A 21620-nucleotide genomic window follows, 5' to 3' on the forward strand; every position below is an offset into this window, starting at 1 on the left:
AGGGTTTTTGTTCTTCACGATGGAATTGAATAGAGATGGGTTTTGTGTCTTCATACATAATAACATTTCTGTCCAAGGAAAGTGGTAGAGCATTATGGGATTGTTGTAATTGATTTTGGGTAAATTCATACAATCATACAAGACCTGACACTTTACATTGAATCCCTTGTAAAAGTGCACTATGTCTTCTCTTGCCATTTAAAATTCTTCATTGCATGGACACAAAGCAAATGCAACCCCTAAAGTAAGTTGGTGGTACATTTGCCCTCCCTGATAGCCTCTGCTGTCTTCGTGTTCCCTTCCTTAATGGAATGCACTTTTCTGCCCTTTGTCCCCTAAATGTTGAACACAGCCACCAGTGACAACAGACATCATGCCGGTACTAATCAGAAGTGTTTTTGATATGTTATTGGTTTACCATAGCCAGTGTCTCTGTTGCTTGCTTCTGTAGCATCCTGCCTGCCATATATTCCAGAGAAGGGGACAGTTGGCGCCAGTGGAGACCTTGCACCTCTTTCTCATCTAGCTCTAGGCCTGATTGGAGAAGGCAAGATGTGGTCTCCAAAGAGTGGATGGGCTGATGCAAAATATGTAAGTATGTCTGAAATTGTAGTAGACTACAGAATACAGTCCAGGAATTCCACGTCTCAATGGTATATTTACTGGATTAAAATAGGATTCAGTGAAAACCTACTTGATAATTTTTTATGTACCAAAGAACTGATTACATAAGTTGAAAAAGGATTTTTCTTTTATGTGGACTAGCAAAAATCAAAAAGTATATTTTAAAGCATGTTCTCTTTGGGACTATTGGGTAAAAATTGAACTGACGGAGAAATGGCAAATTGGGATTATATTAGCATTTAAAAGTGATAATTGCCTTGGTGCTAGGATGGGTCCCAGATAATTTACAAGTTGGTGTAATGTCAAGGTTTAGTCGGGTAGATCAACATCCCTGCCAAGGGAAATGAATGGCAAAATATATACCAACACAATCTGATGACTGATAAAATACCGTCAACCAAATGAGTATATGCTAACTAAACCGAACAAATCAGTGCTTTTAAACAAATCTGCATTATTTCCCAACAAAACTTTTTCATGGGACAGAAATATTTTCTAGCCTTATAAAAATAATTTCAATCTTTCCCAGTTTGTGTGCAGTTTAGGGGTAAAATAACGCAAAAAATGTACCACCAGAATGCTATTCCTGTACACTGGAACGTAAAAGTTAAGTTTAAGACCACAGATAGTGATGTGGAGCATCTACTCTGGGTTTAAATTTGTATGTTACAATAGAGCAAGCTTCACACTGCTGGTTACAGGGAAATAAATGTTTTCTTTTGTGATTTTTTTTTTGGGGGGGGGACATAGGACTGAGCTTGATTCCGTCAATATGCTTAATTTCAGGAACCAGATCTTTAATAGTGTCACCTAGAGAACATTGCTGCTATGTATCCCTGTTAGCTACTACCCCAGCCTGGATTGTTAGTCTGCACCAACTTGTTCACAGTTCCACAGGGGTGAATTAATCGACCCCTTTTCATGGATTTGTTCCTCTGTGTTTGAAAGGAAATTATTAAAAAATCTCATAAAATATCAATCTTTGATCTAACTGACGAGGAATATTTTATCCAAGTTACAAGCCAGTAAATGATGGCCAGTCTTGGAGGCGCCTGTTGTCATAGTGCTCCAGTCTCACCCAGAAAATTCCACAAGCTCACCCACATCAAGTCATCATGCAAACCAAGACACTTAATTAAGACAATAGCAACAACAACCTGGTTTATATTGTTCTGCACCCCACACTGATGCAGTTTTAAGTGCATAATGAAAAAAATGTTATAGGTGAGATGACTTTCCTTATGGTTGAGGATGGTGTTCTAAACATTTTTGATGGATGCTACAAATCTTATCTGATCTCTTGGAACGTTTCCATGCCTTTTTGATAATTTTGGCCAACAAATCTTAAAAGATAGGCTCGGATTAATGGCATAATATTGCTGAAATATTGCTAATATTTATATTACTCTAATATGAGCCATTGATGTGGCCAGTAGTGAATCTTGGACAGCTATTTATAACTCAATGGCCCAAAGCTGAATTTGTCCTTTTCTAAAAGTCTGATTACCCCTAACCTTATTGAGCAGGGACAGTTCTAGGATTTTAGGGGCTCTGGGCAGAAAGGAAATGTGCGAGGCCCCTCTACTTTGCATACAACCTGACATATTCAGGTCAATTTGCATCTCCTGCTATGTGCAGACCCCTCCTGAGCGGTAGCCACTCCCTCGCAGCCATCTAGAAGTCCCGCTTAGCAGCTCATAAAGGGCTGAATGTGTGAGAGTTGCTTTTCATCAGAAAAAGCTAAAACTGCTGTGGGACAATGGGCTTCCCATGGGGCCTCGTAATGGGCAGCAGTATAGGAAGACTGATTGCAGGAAAAACCTGCAGAAAGTGTCTCCTTGCAACTGGGCCCATTGGAGGGGCCCACTAGGTCTCGCCTCACTGTACCATGGTTGCGAGGCCCAAAGGAGCAGGCTCCTCCCGTGGGCACAATTGCAAGGAGGCACCTTGCTCTCAAATGAGATGAGCAGAGGTCATGAGAGGACCAGTGTGCTGTGTCCTGGTTGTAGCATATTGGTGTGTGGCCCTGAGTTTGTGGAATGAGTGGGTCCCTGTGCAACTGCCCATGCCCAGCGCCAGCCGTGTTGAGCACTTACAAAAAAATTCTAATCTGAGATGCTAGGTTTTGAGGCCTAACTCTGGGACAACATGACTGCTCCTACCAGTCCAAGAACTCTTGGTATCATATTAGTGCCTCACTGACTCCAAGATGTCACTATCAGTTATTTAAATGCCAAATTCTGAAACATGTTGTAAAATGAACACGATTCATTGAGTTCAGGTGTTTCTCACCTGGCAACACAACCAAATGACATTTTGCAATTTTCATAGGACTAATTCATTTAAAGTCTTTATATTAAATTAAAGAAAGTTAAGAGGGTGTTATATCACAAATAGGAGTAATGAGGGGAAAGGAGGTGTGCGTAGAGTGATTATCGATATTCTGACTGCTTCTTAATGCTCCCACAGTTCATGTGTTATTAAAGCTGCTGACATGACCCTATCTCAACTTTAATCAGAGGTGTGTTGAACTCCTTCCCCCTCACCTGCATTGTTTCTCGTAAACATTACCAATCTTTTGTTCAAAGTAATCACTTTATCTTTATTATTGTCTTCTATTTACAAGATTTTTTAAAAAGTGCCATAGAGGCAACTATATTCTTGTTAGGGGCCACATGTTTCACATGTCATGGTCTTTAATAGTCCTATACATTCACCCAGGGATCAACTGTATCTGAGAATTTCATTGTTTATGTTAAGAACAGGTGAAAAGTATCATCCATTATCAGATGGATAATATTAATTTTCCATCAGCAGCTCCTTTTTTAGATCTTGCCTGAGCCAGCGCATGCGCTGCTCTTTCTAGACTTAGTAAGTGCGCTTCAAAAATCCGACCACACGCTTTTTGTGTGGCCTAAAGCGTGCGGTTACGCGCACAGGCGCCATCGGGCTTTCCTCTCGCACAGGCGCCATCTGGCTTTCCTCTCTTGTTCTCTTTATTTATCTTGGTTTCAATCGCAGCACTCGTGCTTTAACTGTAAAGATCTTAAGATAAAGCGCGGTGCCACGATTACTCAAAAAGTAAAGAAATATAAAAAACATTTTTTTCAATTTCTTTACTTCTGAACCATTTGCGGCACCCTCTTTAGCCTAAGATCTTTTCAGTTAAAGCGCGAGTGCGGCGATAAAACCAAAGTAAATAAAGAGAAGAAAAAACGTGTGTCCACCATTTTTTCACTTTATTTACTTTGCTTTCAATCGCGGCACTCGCGCTTTGGCTGTAAACATCTCAAGCTAAAGCGCGGGTGCCCTGATTACTTAAAAAATGTTGTTTTCTATTTCTTTATTTTTTAAGCATTAAGGGCACCCGCGCTTTAGCTTAAGATGGTTACAGTTAAAGCGCGATTCATCTATTGCACCCGGACAGCGACTTGTGAACTTAGTCACCTTTGCTTTCTTTGCTTACCGGTGGCCTCGCACAGTACTATCAACTTTTAACTCCCAGCATTGCGATCCAGCAGCACTCCGACTAGTATGTGCACTTCTCATTCAAGACTGGTGCTTTTTGGATGCATTGTAATGGGGGTAGGGCTACGGCACACATGAAGTGCAAGGCACCATAAATCCCTCAGACTCTGTCTGTAATCAGCCATCCTGTCTCCCTTTAAGTACATAATACCTGACACTGACACAGCGAAACGACCTTACAACATAACCAGGTTGGCGTGGATAAAAAACATCATTAATGCACTTCGTAGGGGAGGGTTTGTGGAGGTGACAACAAAACATGCCATGGTGCGTTATTGCAAGGAAACGAGGCCTGCAGTGGTTAAGAACAAGAGTTTGCACGCCGCACTTGCCGCAAAGTTTTTAATTTACCCCCACGCCTTCCCCAGACCACCAGTTTGCAGAACTCTTTAAAGTTTCATGTATCATCTGGGGTCACAGGAATTGTGCGCTGCTGCGGCCGCGGCGTTTTAGGTATAATTGTGGGCTTGCCGCATATGTCACATAATTCATTATTTTCTACATAATCTTCAGAATTTACCCCAAAAATGTTTCTAGCTCAAACTGATCAAAAGTTGCTAAAGTTGCAAGGACTTGTGTTTCCATGCAATGGAAGGCTCTTGGCAGAGGTTTACCGGTCACCTTTCAGTTGCCAATTGTTTTATGTGGGTGTTAAATCGGTGTTAATAGGGTGAAACATTTAGGCAGAGACTGCTACTGTGTAAAATAAAGAAATACGGTCACAAAATGTGGCGCATTGCGCTGCATAATTTAGTTCACCCTGACGCATAATTTTATCATTTAACAAGCCGCATAATTCTAGTGGCTCGGATCATACCCAAAATGAATTTTCGGCATTGAGGGCAATGTCCTATCGAACACGCCCAACCCTTGAGGTATTCGTAAACTTTAGGACCAATGTCATTGGTCCAATGAACGCGCGCACTGAGTGTAATAAAAATGTGGGCGCTAAAATGAGAACTTAAACGGTCTCAGGATGAAACACTGATCCAATTTACCCGAGCCCCGCTGGCTGTGCTAAGCGGTGTACACTGGCCGTGCACCTCCGGGGTTCCAAACCAGTGGGATACAGTTAAGACTTCAGTGCCATGGAGCACAACAGAATATCCGTCCGTCAACAGACCTAAATTATTTTAATGATGACAGTGGCTTGGCGCTGCCTTGCTAAAGGCTTTAAATAGCAGGCGCAACTATTACTAGGTTTAATTATACGCGTGGGAACTGTGGAAAGGTACCTGCAGGTTTAATTGGCGAGCAAACAGTTTGTAGATTCGAACCGCAACAATAAAATGGCACTAGGCAATTTTGGGTCGTGAATCTAGACTTACATCCTCTTCGGGCCAGCATCGGTTACCTAACCCTCTTCTTGGGTTAGACTCAGAGGAAGGATTGTCATTCTTATAGTGCTCGCAAAATTCTCTCTGCCCACGTTGTGTAAAATAATACATTTTATTACACGTTTTTGTTACATGCCCAAAATCAGCGGAGTTCGGTTAATTAATTCCCCTGGCATTGTTGGACAAATTACAACAGAATGCACAGAGGCTTCATCTTTTAAATGCATCAAATGCCACCGGGGTTGACGTGATCCACGCAACACTTCTCTTTAGTTGGCAGTTGGCCCTTTTCGTGTTATATTTAAGACATTTGAATATTTCTTCGTATTTTCTGTTGGGTTTTGTCTTCGGTATTAGTTGTATCCCTTCAGGTAAGTGAATATGTGAACTAGCAATGTTCTTCATAACAAAATGCAGTAAATTATCCAACAATCCTCTATATAGCGTTTATCGATAGTTCCAGAAAAACCTAAAACATGTAAAAGAGCGAGGACTGGTCTGCAAGGAGGGATTAAATATCTAAAAAATATATAATCATTTATGTGAGTGACACTGTCATTTCGTTTTATACATGGCGTTCATGTGTCTTTATTGCATTGAATATAATGTTGGATATTGAATTTTTTATTACCACATTTAATTACCACAACCTGTATCAAAAAGAACGCTCCTCCAAAAACCCATCCTGGGAACAAACACCCGGGTAATCTCGGTAGTTGCAGGAGAAGGCCATGGCTTGGGGTACAAATGCAGATGTGCCATGTCTGCCTCCCGGAGATATTCAGCAGTGGAATATCCTGGGTGTCGGCTACCCCAATGCAAGAAAGGAAAGTGGTCCCCAGGTCGGTATTAAAATACAGATGTATGTGGCACCGGCTGCCCATTCTACCTGGCTTTCACTCATTTTCTCCACTCTTTCACACTCCCCCACCCCCCCCTTTCCTGTTTCTCACTTGGATTAATTTCCTTTTTCGTGCCCCTCTAGACACCCTTATTTATGGCCAATTAAGTTTCCTCCCCTTATATCATTTCTGTTTCTTGCTTATTCTTACCTCCATCTCACTTTCTGTTGGTTCTCCTTCTCCTATTTGCTTTTCATCCTCTCATTTTCTTTCACTTCTTTCCTCTCTCCTCTCAGTTTCACACTTATTCTGTAGCACGTCCACCCCTCGACAGTAAACACGGAAGCAGACCCAAACATGCACTGAGTCTAAATAATTCTTCCAGGCAGCCTTTAAAATAACTGCAACAGCCGGCTGACCCGGTACCACTGCACCCGATGCCTCGATGGTAGCTTCTCCCCTACTAGTGAGCAGAGCCGACCCTCTCTTCAGGCATGTGCAGCACCGAGAGCCACTGGTTGGCGGCCCCTACAGAGCGCCGACGGATATTCCGTCATTTGCAGAGAAGGCAGGACTGGGGTCGTTGGACTGTTCTATGTCTTAGGAGCCATGGCTCGTGCCACTGGCCTTTTCTGACCCTTGACACAGGCACTTGTTCTGAGTCAGCGCTGCTTCAGCAACAACTAAGACGAGCTGAAGACCGAAATGTGGAGAGCTCTTAGTGGACCTTTCCGTGTTTACTGACCCAGACCCAGGGGGCCAAATCAACACAGACCAATGTACCGGGTGAAAAAGCCACATTTAAGTCTCCACAGATGCATTAATCACAGCTAGAACATTACAGTAAGAAAAACTAAACAAGCATTGGCATAGCCAATAAGTCTCGCTTTTGGGGCCTTACAAGTATTTGGTTATGCGGCACAATATCCTTGGTGCAACTACATCAACTGTTGCATGACTAAACACTTATAAGGTTCCAAAGGCGAGACCTATTGGCTATGCCAATGCTTGTCTTTCAAACCATCAGTAGGTGCTGGTTGTAAAACTCTTGTGGATGTTGGTAGATGTCAAGTTGAGTGACTATGTATTTCTTCTAGGTGAGGGTGCACTGCACGTCTTTCTAGCACCGATAATATTTGGCACAAGCTAGAGTCTCTCTCCATATTCCTGTAGATTCTCCAAGCTACTGGCATTTCGGCTTTTAGAAGCCTACCATGGAGGATTCTAACAACCCCTTGTTGTGTTGGTCTGATGCAGTTGTCACTCCCACATAATGAAAGGATTTGTGCCTCTAGTGATGGCAGGCACTACCACTCAAGCTCTGTTTCCTGGGTTCTTCTGCTGATAGATTGCCCACTAGGCTTTGATAAAGCTAAAGCTAGCTTGAAACCACAGGAAACAGCCTTGAGGAGGGCTTCAATGTTATTTCACTTCAGTGTTGACAGACATTTGCAGAACTCATGCTTGGCAAAGGAGTCCAAGTTCTGTTGGATTAGAAATTCAGTTGCTTTGGGATCCTCCACTCCTTCCTTGCATGTGAAAGTATCTGGGGAGACGTCCCTCTGAATCAAGTGGCAGTATGTCCAGATGGATTCCTCTGAATCTCAGCCAATGCTAATTAGATGTGGACCTCTAGATGGAACCACTTGGCACTGCCCTCCACTAATAAATGGACATGTAGCTTTACTTTAAGACATCTACTCCAAATGTTGTACATGCAAATCACGGATGTTAAATGTTCACTTAAAACTATATCTGAAAAAAATAATTCCTACTTATAAGCACAGATCACCTAAAACTATAGATACTAGATTGACATGGCTGAATGTAGTGGAACGTCCAGTTGCCTTTTTCTCACCCCTCTCCTGTAGTACCAAATGCTTGGGTTTCTATATTGAACTCTGTCTCTCCATCAAATATTCTATGAACAAGACAATAAAGAACTCCCTCTTGTGTAAAATAAAAACATTTTCATGCCACCCATAACTTCCGCATAACCACACTAGATCTTGTCCTCTCTCACATTGAGTGAGGTAATCTTCTATTCACTGGCTTCTCTGACAACACATTCTTCCCGCTCAACACAGCACTACTTGCAGCTGCATGCCAAACAGTGAAGAAAGCAAATTTTAGCACATAATACATGCATTCTGCAAACTACACCAGCAAGCATTACATGCAAACCCCTCTTCTTCTCCTACATGACCCACATACACACACAGACATCTGCCTAAAAAGCACACAAGGTCCATTTCACAGGCTGTATTTGCAAAACCTAGGGCAATAACCAAGTACTCCTGGAAATACCAAACAAGCATTGGCATAGCCAATAGGTCTCGCCTTTGGGACCTTATAAGTGTTTAGCCATGCAACAGTTGCATAACTAAATACTTATAAGGTCCCAAAAGCGAGACCTTTTGGCTATGCCAAGCGGCCGTGGGGCCGCGAAAGTGAAAGTAATCGCGTTCAAGTGCGGCACGCCCGCCCGCACATGCACTGTAGCTCTAGGCTGGCCTGGTAGCCCTTTTTGGAGCCCTCGTAATAAGTCTCGCCAGACCAGCGCATGCGCTGGGTCAGGCTAGACCTAAAAAGAAAATGGGAGACTACAAGACAGCAAGCATTTTCATCCACCCCTTGGAACATGTTATGTCTCAAATGAAAATTGACCTAATCTTACTTGTGCTTCAGAAAATAACTCTAAACCCTGTTCTCGCTGTAACATCTAACTCCCATTTAAGCCCATGCTCTATCCAAACTAGATTGATAACCACACTGTGTTGTACTCTGTACACCTGTAACCCCTGAACATTCTTTTAAGAAACCTGTCAATTATATACATGTGTAAATTGTAAAAATGTGAAATTCAAAAACCCTGAAATGTATACAGGTGCCAATGTGAATTGCACTCAGTCACAAATCAGTTGGCTCTCTGTAAAGTGCTCCGTCAATGTCTCCTGTTTAGATTTACCCTTTGCTATAGATATACTTAGAAATAAAAACCAAATAATAAGAGTGTTAGTGATGCACATCAGGATGTGGCCTCGTATTCAAGAACGTTTATATTCTTGGTGTAAATGTATTCTAGCAAAAATTATTTCTGATTTACATTGTGCTATGTGTTATAACTCAAGCACTGATTGTGTGGCTGATTTCATCTTGGACTTGTAGTCTATACTAAAAAGGAGAAGCCACCCAGTGTTTTTGTGTTAAAGAACATATAAAGCAGAAAAGAAAGCAGTTGCATTTCTTACTCATCACTCCAATATAATAAATGAACATTGATAGACCAGCGTGGCGTAGGTTATTTTTAGCAACTAACATATGTCTCCTATTCCAAGGTTAACCAAGGTGTAAATGAGAGCTCAAAGGAGAGCCTCAATAAGTGTTAGATTAAACTTTTTATTAGTGTTTAATTTAATCATCAGACTGTCAATGTAATTCAGTTATTTGATAGCTGATAACCTTTGTGACGAGTAAATGGACTTCTTTTCAAATGCTAAGAGCAGTCCGTTATAATTATCCTAGAGAATTTAATATTATCATAGTTATTTGAATCATAGTGCACTCTCAGGCCTGTCATCCTTGTTGTGGTCTTCTTCCAAATGTTTTGCTTTCAGCCCTCCTGTTTTCTGCACTTCTTGCTGGCATTAGGACTAGCCAGTGGTAAAATGCTTGTGCTCTCTCCCTAAGGTGGCTTACACCTGATTGGCATATTTATTTAACTTATAAGTCCCTGGTATGTACACGTACCCAAGGTCTGTAAATTAAATGTTAGTAGTCTCACTATGTAAAAATACATGTAGCACTACACTAACATTGGGTCACATTATTTACATTTAATAAACCATAACTTTTGATTGGGAGCAGATAGGAATGTTACATTTGGGCTCACATTAATTCTAACTATAATTCCTCTTTAAAGGTAAAGTTGTATTTTAAGTCACAGTTCTGAAAATGCCACTTTTAAAAAGTTTTTTGTTTTTTTTTTGCCTGCTGCCCATGTCCTGGGTAACATGACTCTGAATAGCTTGTCAGTTGGCTTTTGTGTAATCCTCCCAGGCAGTGAGACGAAGAGGGACTAGTTGTTGTCAGGATGGGCCTGTCTGACAGGATGGTTGGGGAGGTGCTGTTCCCTGTTCTTCTTAAATTTCTAAGGGCTGCATCAAGCACACACAAAAGGGACCTGAGACCAGTCTTTTGTCACCCCAGACTACTTGGAGCCTTGACAGGGGAAGGAAAGAACTTTCCAGGACCAGATGTGGGAGTAGTGTATTGAATCTCCCAACTTCAAAGGCTGATACCAGGTATAAATATTGGACCTCCTGAACCACATCTTTACTACCCTCCTGGAACTGTGGAGAATGAAAGAAAGACTGCCTTGGTGAGCAGAGGTCTGCCCTGTTGCTACTAGTGGCCAGCCCTTCTACTTGAGGCTTTCCTTGATCTCCAAAGAACTGCCTTGCTCTCTGGAAAGGACTGGATCTGCCTCCTTCCTCCCAGGCTAACCTAAGTGAATCCAAGGGTTAGCCGGCTGTCCTCCTGTTCTGAGCTACAAGGATGCAACAAGCTCCAGAGTCCTTCCTGTAACTGTCTAGCTTATGTGCTGCAACTGGACCTGCCAGAATCTGCAACTGGACCTCCCTGAATCTGCAACTGAACCTGCCTGAGCCCTGGCGGCTCTGCTAGAGTGAGTCCCTGATCCCCAAGAGGTGCCTTCCCAGGTCCCAGTCTCTTGGACAAAAGGAAACATGCAGAAATTACAGCTCACCTGAAAAAAAGCCACAGCAGACCCAAAAGAGCTCACAAACTACAGGCCCATCCCACTCTAGCCTTCCCATCCAAAGTCATGGAGAAAACTATCAACAAACAATTCTCCAACCATCTTGAACAACACCACTTACTAGAAATCTAGCAACTACAGCACAGAAACCGCTCTCATGGCAGCAACTGTCAACATCCGAACTATCACAGACAAAGGGGAAACTGTAGCACTCCTACTACTTGACCTCACAGCAGCCTTCCATACAGTCTCCCACAGCACCTTATCTCAAGTCTCCACAAGTTTTAAGTGCATGGACCCGACCTGAGATGGCTGACCTCTTTTCTCTCCGACAGGACCCATAGAATCCGGTACCCCTGCCTACACTTCTGAACCCAATAATCTTATCTGCAGAGTCCCTCAAGAATCATCGTTGAGCCCTACCCTCTTTAATGTCTACATAGCGCCATTCACCCACGTCTTAAGATCCCACCGAATCAACATTGTCTCCTACACAAAGGACACCCAGCTTATCCTGTCCCTCACAGACCACAACCGCACCACCTGGGCCAACTTTACCACCTTAATGTCAGACATAGCAAGCTGGATGAAACAGAACTGCCTAAAATGCAACACCGATAAAAACAGAAGCCCTTATCTTTGGAAACAAGCTCTCCATGGGTGCCTCCGGGTGACCAACAGACCTGGGATCCATGGCCACCTCTACTGACCACGCCAAAAACCTCAGCATCATTTTGGTGGAAGACTCGTGATGGCCAAACAAGTGAACGCCATAACCAACTCGTGCTTCTACATCCTACGGATGCTCCACAAATATTTCATTGGTTTCCCATGCCCTCATCACAAACAGACTAGACTAAGGCAACACACTCTATGCCAGAATTATAAATCGACTCATACAAAGTCTCCAGACTCATCCTCAACATGCCCCACAGCGCACACCTCAGAGAGCTACACTGGCTACCAATCCAGAAGTGATGCCAATTCAAACTGCTCACTAACGCATACAAAACCCTTGAACATCTGACCTGCCTACCTCAACCACCACCACAACTTCCACTAACCCACCAGACAACTGATCTCAGCCACACTCCTCCTCGTGCAAACACCCTGCATCTACAGTAGCAAATCAGGAGGATGCTCCTTCTACATTGCTGCCAAATCCTGGAGTGACCTTCCACACCACATGAGGACCTCACCTATGCCTACTCGAGTTCCACAAGAAACTGAAGATCTGGCTATTCAACTAGGAGCTCGATAGGCCTATTAATCAACTCCAGCACATGGATACCCCTAGGGTGATAAGTGCGCTATACAAATCCCCATAACATTACATGCCATAATATTGGCTGGCATCAGAGTGCACTCTTCGGTGAAGAAAGGAGAAATCCTGACGTTTTGGCCTCTTCACGCCTGCGAACGAGCCAGTTCGCTCTGAAAACTGTGGTGCCTGTGACTGCCATCAATGTGAAGCCCCGGTGAACCTGACTCTTCATACTGCAGCGACTGCTAGCGATGACTGGCAACGTGAGCTCTGCAATTTACACTAAAGCAATGACAGTCTGCAGTGAGCACCAGTCAGAAACTCCAGCAACGACTGTCCGCAACACCCGACCAGGGGACGTATCATATGTACAGCGCATTTTCCTTATTTGCTCCAGGTGCAGCTTTTAAAAAATGCACCCAGCGCAAACAAGGAAAATGCACTGTTTTAGGATGAATGCACTGCCACTAGGGCAACCTTGAATGTGTGCTCCCTACGGGCAGCGCATTCATGTCAAAAACTGAGCAGATGCTATGAAGCTGCTCCGTGTTTCAGAGTGCTGGTGGCAACCCACTTGCACTTTTAAGAGGGATTAGAGAGCCACTTGCAGGCGGTTGCAGTGAGTGACTACACTCGCCTGCCAGGGGATATCTGGGGTGTCCCTGAGACCTCCCTCCAGAGGTCTGCCATCGGGGGGCGCACTGTCAGTTTGCCTCGTGACAGCTTCTTTGCCTCTGCACCTGCATCCATAATACGGAGTGGGTGCACAGGTAAAGAGATTCCCTCATTTGCTTTGGGCCACACCCCATACAAATGAGGGAACACCCTCTGATGATAGCATTTGCGCACATAAACTGCGATCGCTCTCTGTATTACAGAAGGGGAAGCACAAGTGTCTGTGGCCCCTTCTGTAACAGCAAAGTGCCCTGGGGGCACACAAAGCGGGTGCAAACGCCTGTTGCGCCCCGGGGCACTTCTGTAATACAGCCCCAAATCTTTGCGCTACACCGACTGTCCTCTATGCCAGACCTGCTCCTCTCAGCCTCTTCCACTGTGAACTGGACTCTTCGCACCAGACTTTGAGCAGGTAACTTTTTTTAGCGTAACTAACCAGGTCCCTGTGTTTGGCCCACACTCTATTATGGTTGACCTGAGCTTGTAACTTTCCCTGGTTTAGTATGAACGTGATTGACGCCTCAAGCTTTTAGGTGCTATACTTAAAATACATTTTAAAATTGGATATCACCAGTCCTAATGATAGGATTGTTGTTGGTCTGGTCTCATTTTATTTATTAAAGTTCACTCTATTTTTCTAAATTGGTTTTGGATTTTCCTTGTGTTGTTTTCACTTTATTACTATCTCTGTGCTGTATAAATACTTTGCATATTGCCTGTAAGATAAGCCTGACTGCTTTTGTGCTAAGTTACCAGATGGTTAAGCACAGGTTATGTTAGTGACTTTGTGGTTCATCCTGATAATGACGTTTGTTATTGCTTGAGAGGGTTTAACCCCATCTCAACCAATAATCACATTTCTTACATGCTTCGTTTTACAATCTAAAGCAATCCTCGAATAGCTTCTGATTTGATAATCACATTAATCACAGAAAAAGCACATCTCATGAATGCAATGTCCTTCATAAATCAGTCTACATGCGAGTTTTTCCTAGTTATGATAAAAAGTGTTTCACTTAAGTTTTTGTCTCATGCAGTCATTGAGTCGTATCAAGAAGATCAGCCGCAAGTAGGTATACCCTGATCCTTTACCAACGACAAGATATGCTGCTATGTTCAGCCATGATCCTATAAACAAAGTACTCCTCAGATCATAATGACTCTTAATAAATCACAAACGGAGTAATTCTCTGTACACCTTCGTGATACAAAACGTTACCTTAACTTTGGATCATTTATTTTACACTAATAAAACACATTAATGGTAATGTACGTGCAGTCTACCACCTACTTGTAGCAGCTACGGAAATAATTGAATAAAAAATGGACAAAGACTATCTTCGGAGTTTAGCCTTCGATCTTTTTGCGAATTGCACCATGATCAATTTTCCTTCTATTTTCCATAGTTTCCTCAAGGGTCCTGTTTCTGTTCCCACTAATTAGAATATTGTTTGTGTACAATAGCAAATAGATACAGTGTCTGCTGCAAGATAAATAACATCTGTATTTCATGGTACAACATTTTCTTCAAAGTGCTTATTAACCTAATGTTTCAAAGACTGCCTCTGGTACCTCAGTGTATGTGGGTCTGCATTCAATCAGCAGTGTATGTTAGTTGCTATAACACATAGGATGCAACTCAGTGGAGAGTCCATGTTCACAGAAAAAGCATTTATGAACTATGACTGAATATTACAATATGTATGCAAAGACAAATTTTCCATTCAAATTTGTTTGTAGAGGCTGACCTATAATTGTGTGGGGACTTGATTTATGTTATCTTCACTTTGATATTTTCCAGCAGTTAATACTCAGTCTCTTTCATATCCTATTTATCTTTATGCAGGTACTGGAAGCACATGGATTGAAACCTATATCTTTGCGACCAAAAGAGGTAAGATCCTACTAATACTTTCTCTTACTCCATCTGTTTCTGCACTACATATATACTGCCACTTCCCTATCTAATGTCTCTATTTAACTCTGTCTTGCACTCTGAAATTTCTATTCTTTGATTTTAAATGAGCATCATAAGTTCATCTTTGAAAAAGTCGGCACTCATCCCTTTGTTCCCCTCAAAAGGCTGCCTTAAATCCCTCCCTCCTTCCTTACCGTTTCAAATCTTTGCAAATTAGGGGTTTGGCGGTCCCTGATTGCCAGTTTGGTGATTCACCCGCCATATTACGAATACGGCTGTGAGACCACCACAGGACCGCCGCAACCACCGGAGATCACGGATCCCACCGCGGTGGCGCAGCAGTCAGAGGCCTTACTATGCTGGCAGTGCTTCTGCAGCACTGCCAAGCATATTACAAGATTCCTCACTGCCACAGTTTTAATGGCGGTGAAGCCGCCATGAAAACTGCGGCAGTGAGGAAACAAAGAGTGCCCTACAGGACCCCCTGTTAGCCCCGGCCCAGGGGAGCCTGCAGAGGGGCACAACATGTTGTGCCCCCCTGTGTACAGTCATCCACTTTCTTGCATGGCATGGTCTTTAAATTCCATTCCATGCAGATACGGACTTTAGTGTTCCCATTGCGGTGCCTTTTAATAGGCACCGCTAGGGGAACGCCAACGGACCACCCACCAGACCACGAGATTCTCGTAATCATGCCCTAAGCTCTGAATCCTAACCCTCTCCTGGCTGCATCAGATCTCTCTATGGATTTTGATACTATCACTTTTTTCTTCTGAATTGAGTTCTGGTTAGGAATTTCTAAAAGTGCTCATAATTTGCAGTCATCTTATCTCTTGTCACATTCTTTTTCTGTTTCTTGAAAAAGGTGCTTCTTGTACTCTAAGACCACTGCTCTGTGGAGTTGCTCAAGGGTCAGTCCTTATATTATTTTAACTTTCACACCAATTGACCCATTACATTATCTGGGTTCGCTCATTCTTTTATACCGATACACAAATCTAACATTCATGTCCATTCTCTGTTGATCATACACAGAGATGTCTTGCAGAGTGGTGAATATATGCATCATATACCCATATTTAACCCTTGATATCTTTAACATTAATCTTATGTCTTATCTACACCATGTAATTGTAATATAACACTACACCAAGTTTATTTTCCAGTTTATTGTCCTTTGTCTGACACTCCTTTACGAATAAATCCCATCATTCACATACCTCTTTAAAGAACCTTACATCACAATGCTTTAAGTCCACAATTCAGCTACCTCACCTATCAGCCACTGAGTTTAGGCTTCTCTTTGACCCTGCACAGCATTACACTGTCTTTTAGCTAGGTTTGCATTATAGACATAACCACATACATTCATTCATTCACCAAATCTTGCAGTATTCTACATAATGTTTTCTTTGGCCAGTTATGTTTCCACTAAATTCTTTTTAGAAGCTCTTGTCGCAATTGTTACGCAACCCTTCATTTTGGACTCTCTGCTTATGCTCTCCTGTCATTTCTATCTATTTAGCATTTCTCTGTTCACTTATAGCCTAGCATATTCATCAAACACATTTTGTGTCTCCCTTGTCAGCGGTGTATCCAATATCAGTTTATTTGTATTGTGTGTACATTTGTACTTTAATCAGTTCTATCATCACTTTGTGTTCCTTACCAGCCAACATGATTTTTTAAATATGCCTCTTTTCACTTGGTAATAATAGCTCCACATGTCACACTATTTTGGTCCTTCTCCCTCCTGATATCAAACCTTTGAATGCTCCGCTGCTGTCTATACATCTACTTATTTAACCATGGTTAAAGGCTTTAAAATACACATTTGTTTTCACATATTTTTTGTAATTATATTTTCTAATGAATAGCTTTTCTCCATTGTTTCTCTAAACTTGATCATCCAATTAGGTTGTTGGATTTTTCTTTATAAATTTGCCCATCTTGAGCACCTGCCAATTCTTGTATAAACCACAATATGTTTGTTTTTTACACCAATTTATTAATTGCTGAATCGAACTAGGAATTTATAATGCACACAAAATATACTGACTCGCCGGAAGGAGCGAACAGTGATCCCTGCACACCTTTGTAAAAAAGTGAGACTAGTGACCTAATTTTAGTTTTGATGTTAAGCCAAGTATGTTTTAAATACAGTTGGAAATCACATAAAATCCATGAAAAAACAATAATTTTAAACCACAGAGAAGTATAGAGGAACCTTCATTAAAGCATATGACGTATATACAAAACTCATTGTGTCTATCAAAACATGTGAATCTGTTGGGTCTGAAAGAAAGTTCAGTATTTTACTGTGCTCCAGTCATGTTAATGTGGAAGGAATATCAAGTTTGAGAGTGCAGTCACTTAGAAGTTAACACAATTTACATAAATGCAAATAATATTTTAATTTTAAAATGCTATTATTATTATTATAAAGGACAGTGAGTGGGACACTTCAAAGCAGGCAAAGATCCATTATGAAAGCTTTGGGATTTGTTTGTTTGAGAACTTTCCAAATTAGCAAATATTTTTGGAATGTTCATTTAAAAAAGTTGTTGAAAAAGTTGTTGAAAGTTTCTTCTTAAGAACAAACACACCCTGGTAGTGCCTGCATGTGTACTGCTCACGATAGACAACTGCAATGGTCTGCATCCTAGGATTACCAGATATTTTTTTGCAGTTCTTCAGAATATACATTATTTTGTAGTTCGATTAGTATGGGGAACAGCTCCTATGTCATAACCTCCATTGCTCCACACTCACCAGAGGGATCCCCACACAGCTCCTATAGTAAACGGCATACCCTTTTGCCCTACCTACCTTCAAGAGCCACCATTTGACCCAGTGCCACAGATGACCCATGGGATGACTATGACATAGATCCCACGGGGGGGTCGGTCGGTGGGGTCCAGATCTGGATCATAATCCTCTAAGATCATCTCTCTTCAAGGATACCACAGCTTACCATGAGGTGATTTAAAGGCCAGCATCTTTTCATAAAGTGGACATGCATGTCCTTCATGAGGAAGATGATTTCCTTGTTAGAGACATTATGCAAGTCAGAGAGAACTTTACAGTTCCTCCCTATGTTAAAGGGCATGCTAAAATCAGCCCAAATTACTTTTAAGGAGCCAGTGAAGGCCAGGGCCATAACACCGAAGGTAAAAAAAAAAAAAAGTATGAAGTGGTCATGTGTCACCCGACTACCTTGTTGTCACACAGCACACAAGCGGGCTTCTGCTCAGGCTGAGGGCTTCTGCTTAGGCCACAGGCAATGCACCCTTGCTTGACAAAGAGCAAGAAGCTGTATCATGCTGATTAAAAGGGTAGCGGTAGGAGCCACTACCTACTGGGGGATAGCCAACTCCGTAGGCCTCCTTACCTGACAGGACTTACTGGGAAGCAATGCAAAAGCTAGTAAAGCATCTTGCAGACGAGTTTAAAATGTTTCAAAAGGGGGAGGATATGAGAGTTTCCCTTATGTGACTATTTCTAATGGGACCATCTGCTTCACCCTTGATGCCACAGACACCACATCACAGGGGGTCAACACCAGCATCCACATCATACTAAATGTTTAGCTCTGTATCTTACTTCAAGCTAGAGGTCTGGCAACATCTGCTCGACCTGCTCTTCAATGGAGAACATCTACTCTGCTCACAGGTTGGTCAGATGTTACTAAAAATCAAAAACGACACAGACACAGCAAAAGTCTTGAATACAGTACAGACCCCATCCCTTAGGTGCACGGTTTGAAGACATTGCGAGCAGGCTCAAAAGCCAACTTCCCAGATGCTACCCTCTCATACCAAAAGGAGCAACAAAACAAACATATCATCAACCGGTGACATAAGGGGACACCGGTGTGCCTATAGAGGCAAAAACAACAGGAGGAGGGGTAAAGGAGGTTCCGGCAAAGGGGCCTCCACCTCACAACACTGACTTCCCTTGCCTCGCCTGATCACACAAAATACAAAGACAAATGGGTGTTAACTGTGGTTCACAGCTACTGACTAGAACGTATCACGCCCCCCAACATTATGCCTCAGAGCCACACCCTCAGCAGCAAACCACTCACCATTCTGCAGGAAGAGATTAAAGTTTTCCTTCAACAAGGGGCAATAGAACCAGTTTTGCAGCGTGAATCTTTCTGTATTCACTATGCTGTGCATTATTCCGCGATCTTGTGGTTGGGTCCGGATTCGTAGTCTTTTCTTTGTTTTTTTTTTTTTTTGTTTTTTTGTAGCCCAGGTGGGCGTCGACGTCCACCATTTGGTGCACCTCCCGTGACGTCGTCGTGCTTCCTGCGGAAGTCCCACCTTTGGGGCGCCATCTTCAGATTCTTTTTTCCGCCGTTGGGTCTGGATCGTCATCGGGAAGCTCCAGAAATTCACTCGGAGGAAGAAGGAAGAAAAGCGAGTTTCATCGATAGAATCGAGAGAAGACATCAGGAATAGAACAGATTTCATCAGGAGCGCGAAGAAAGAGGACCAGCGAACCTTTTTTCTTCGACAACCTTGGAGAATGCACGCTCAGAGACCCTGAGCGAAATGGACAAGACTCCATTCAAGTTCTGCCCAAACTGCCACCACAAGTTCGCGCAGAAAGACCAGCATCCGGTCTGCAACCTCTGCCTACCGGTGGATCACCAGAGTATCGACTGCAACGCCTGCTCAGCCTTCGCGCCGAAGACACTCAGGGTGAGAGAGAGGCAGAGAAGAGCCAACGCCAACATGGATGGCAAAGGGAAACCCCCGACACTCTACGAGCTGGGCCTCGACACGGACGACGAGGACAACGTCGCCGAGACAGCCGAAAACTTCACGGTCGTAGAGACCGACAAGAAAAAAGAAGACGAGGTAAGAGAATCGTCGAGCGCAAATCAAAAAACACCTCGAAAACACGAGGGTGACTCGAGAAAAACTGAGTCAAGGCCCACGAAGGGAGCCCCGGCGCCGAAAACATCGACGTCCAAAGGGGGAACTTCGGACAAAAGGCCCAGCGGATCCTTACAAAAGGACTCCCTGGTGCAGAAAGACGCCGAAAGGCAAGGGTCGTCGAAACCATCCCATGAAACTGGCCGATCGACGCAGAAAGAACGTTCGACGTCGACGCAAGTTTCATCGAAAAGACCCGCGGTCGACGCCGAAAGCATCTCCGAAATGGAGAAAAAGAAGAGGCGGCTCGAGGCCGAAATGGAGAACATCCTTCAAAGGAAGAAGGAGTTCGACGCCAGGATGAAGGAATTCAAGATTCCAGCGGTTTCATCGGCGGACGTCGTCGAGGTCGAAGACGAGTTCGACGCCGAAGGGCTGACAAGGGATCTCGAGGAAGAAGAGGAGCCCTATTATGAGGAAGAAGCCGAGGAAGGAGACCAACAGTCGTTCTACGACTCGGCGGCATCTACCAGCAACGACGTCGAATGGCACGATCTCGACACCGAAAACCCGGAGGAGGCCGTGGACACGTACCCCTCGAGGCCTTCGCCACCCGACGACATCGGGGTGTACAATATGGTGGTGAAGAGCGCAGCAATGGCCTTCGGCGTCAAACTCGACGAGGAGAGGCCGAAAGCCGATTTTCTCGTCGAAACACTGCTCCCCATCCAGACCAGGAGTCAGTTCCTCCCCATGCTACAAAGCGTGATGAACCAGGGGAGAGAAGCCTTCAAGGAGCCTGCCACCTGCCGGTCGATCACGCCCAGGACAGAGAAGAAATATAAGCACTCCTCCCTGGACCCACCTTACATCAAGGGTAGCGTCACCGCAGACTCCATCATAGCCTCCACGGCCAGGAGAAGGGCCAACGTTCCAGCAACTTCGGGCCCACCTCCGGATAAAGAGAGCAGGAGGATCGACCTCACAGGCAGAAAGGTCGAGAGGAACGCCGCAATGCACTGGCGCATGGCGAATTCGAATGCACTCCTCAATAGGCACCAATACCAACACTGGGATGAGATGGGGGAGCTAGTAAAGCACCTCCCCGAAGAATACCGCCAGAGAGCCTCTCACCTGGTGGATGAAGGCAAGAACATCGCCAACTCCTGTATAAAGACGGCGTTGGATGGGGCAGAGACTTCAGCAAGACTCATGGCCATAGGGGTCACAGAGAGGAGGCATGCATGGCTAAGAATCTCGGGATTCAAACCGGAAGTACAGAACAACATCCTTGGCACCCCCTTCAACGGAGAGACACTGTTCGGAGCAACGGTGGACGAAAAGCTCACCCAGCTCAAGAAGGAAAACGAGACAGCGAGGTCCATGGGGGCCCTACAGCTGAGGGGAATGAGACGAGGAAATCCCTCGAGGAGACCCTACGGTAGGGGTGGAAGCCAACAGGGGACGTCGCACCAGGCGTTCCAACAGGGTCAGCAGGGCGAAGGTCACGGACAAAGTCAGCAGAAGCAAAGCTGGCAATATCAACCTCGGGGCCAGTCCTTTCGCGGGAGAGGGAACGGACGTGGCCAAAGGAGGAGAGGGGGCGATCAGCCCTCCTCGAAGTGACTCAGCACGCAAGAAGACGCCTACCCTCGTAAGGTCCCCAAGGGGGAGGCGCAAAAAAGTGTCATCAGGGGAAAGAGAAGATTCAAGAGCCTACGAGCATACGTCACCAGTAGGCGGAAGGCTGAGGTTCTACCTTCAGG

The 21620-nt window shown here is 43.9% G+C and overlaps 1 protein-coding gene across 1 annotated transcript in view; it reads left to right on the forward strand.

Annotated features, from left to right (window-relative positions):
- The window catches only part of HAL (histidine ammonia-lyase), a 269994-nt gene that overhangs the window by 174290 nt on the left and 74084 nt on the right, over positions 1-21620 (forward strand). Inside the window, exons 10-11 of the mRNA XM_085653369.1 lie at positions 452-591; positions 14897-14944. Coding sequence (XP_085509495.1) covers positions 452-591; positions 14897-14944 — 188 coding nt within the window. The remainder of the gene's footprint in view (positions 1-451; positions 592-14896; positions 14945-21620) is intronic.

The sequence above is a fragment of the Triturus cristatus genome, chromosome 4_1, assembly GCF_964204655.1.
Source record: "Triturus cristatus chromosome 4_1, aTriCri1.1, whole genome shotgun sequence".
NCBI lineage: Eukaryota > Metazoa > Chordata > Amphibia > Caudata > Salamandridae > Triturus > Triturus cristatus.